This window comes from Chinchilla lanigera, unplaced genomic scaffold, assembly GCF_000276665.1.
Source record: "Chinchilla lanigera isolate Chin_1 unplaced genomic scaffold, ChiLan1.0 scaffold00043, whole genome shotgun sequence".
NCBI lineage: Eukaryota > Metazoa > Chordata > Mammalia > Rodentia > Chinchillidae > Chinchilla > Chinchilla lanigera.
Window position 1 is genome coordinate 1,141,883 of NW_004955444.1, and position 1,397 is coordinate 1,143,279.

General features: G+C 56.0%; 1 protein-coding gene across 1 annotated transcript; it reads left to right on the top strand.

The window, feature by feature from the left end:
- Window positions 1-11: 11 nt before the first annotated feature.
- On the top strand, window positions 12-548 carry LOC106149353 (basic proline-rich protein-like; the record flags this gene model as incomplete). Its single annotated transcript, XM_013518134.1, is given in 1 exon segment — window positions 12-548. A coding segment is annotated over 1 exon segment (277 nt), but the record flags the coding sequence as incomplete, so codon positions are not given.
- Window positions 549-1,397: the final 849 nt, after the last annotated feature.

Below are 1,397 nucleotides of genomic sequence, written 5' to 3' on the forward strand. Positions count from 1 at the left end.
GGGAGCCGGGCCCCTCCTGGGAGGCCGAGGCGGCAGGGCCCCCGGCGCACCCCACTTCCTCCGGGGCTCCGCAGTCGCATTTCGGATTCTCTGGGCCTGATGACGCAGCAGCACCAGGCTTGTCGGGACTCGCGCTCCTGCGGGGCAGAGCCGGCCGCCGCCCAGTCAGACGCAGGGCCGCTCGGGGTTCGCCAGCCCCGGGGCCGCCCCCAGCCCCCAGCTCCCGCAGGGGCCTTATCGCGGCCTCTTTCGCTCTCGTCTGGTGGAGCCGGAATCCGGATCTTCTGACTCTGAAATCCAAGTTCTTTCTTCTGCAGCCCTCCAGAAGATTAGGATTTTCAAAGCATTCTGTTATCTCAGTAGATCCCCAAGCAACCCAAAGTGGGTACTATTATTATTCCCCCATTTGCAGATTAGGAAAGAGGCTCTGGGGTTAAGCCATTTGCTGAAGGTCACCCAGCTGATAAGGGACCGAGAGAACCCTAGAAACCAAGCTCCAAGTAAAAGCTGTTTATCCCCGGAGAGTAACCTTAGCTGGGCGTGGTGACGCTCGCCTGTGACCCCAGCACTCAGGAGGCTGAGGCAAGAGCGTCTCCACTGGAGGCTAGCCAGCCTAGGCTGCATAGAAGGACCCTGCCTCAAAGAGAAAGAAGAAAAGAAAAGAAAAAAAGAAAAGAAAAGAGTTATAAAAACAAAGGGCAGAGCTGGGTGTGGGGGTGCATCCTTGTAATCCCAGCACTTGGTAGGCTGAGGCAGGAGGATCACTGCAAGTTCCAGGCCAGCCTGGGCTACAAAGTGAGTTCAAGACCAGCCTGAACTGCATAGTGAGACTCTGTCTCAAAAAGACAAAAAAAAAAAAAAGAAAAAAAAAGAAAAAAACAACAAAGGGCAAAGGGGTATTGAAGTTATGTGAAATTTGTTCTATGTAGAATGTTTTTTCTATAAAGAATTGTTTAGCAATTGCATAAACACTGATTTATAAGTGCTTGGAGTGTGTGTTATTACATTAGCACGCTGGTGAAGCTCTCCCCGGACAGACTGTGCGCTCCTCAGCTCAGCCACCGACTATGTTTTTTGTTTGTTTGGTTTTTGGGGACAGGGTCTGGCTATGTAGCCCAGGCTGGTCTCAAACACACGCGATCCTCCTGCCTCAGCCTCCTAAGCGCTGGAACTCCAGGCCTGCACCGCCTCGCGGAACGAGTAACTAGTTGCTGAGCACAGGAATGCGCGCTGCGGCCTATCTGCCCAACGATGGCGGGTGATAACGCGGAGCGGGGTCTCCACAGGCCAGGCCCTGGGCGAGGCGGGCGCACTATCTGCCCTGCTCCCCGGCGCGGAGGCCTCGCTGGCGCCCCGGGAAGTGAGCGGAAGCGGAGGCTCGGCGGGCGGACGCGGCC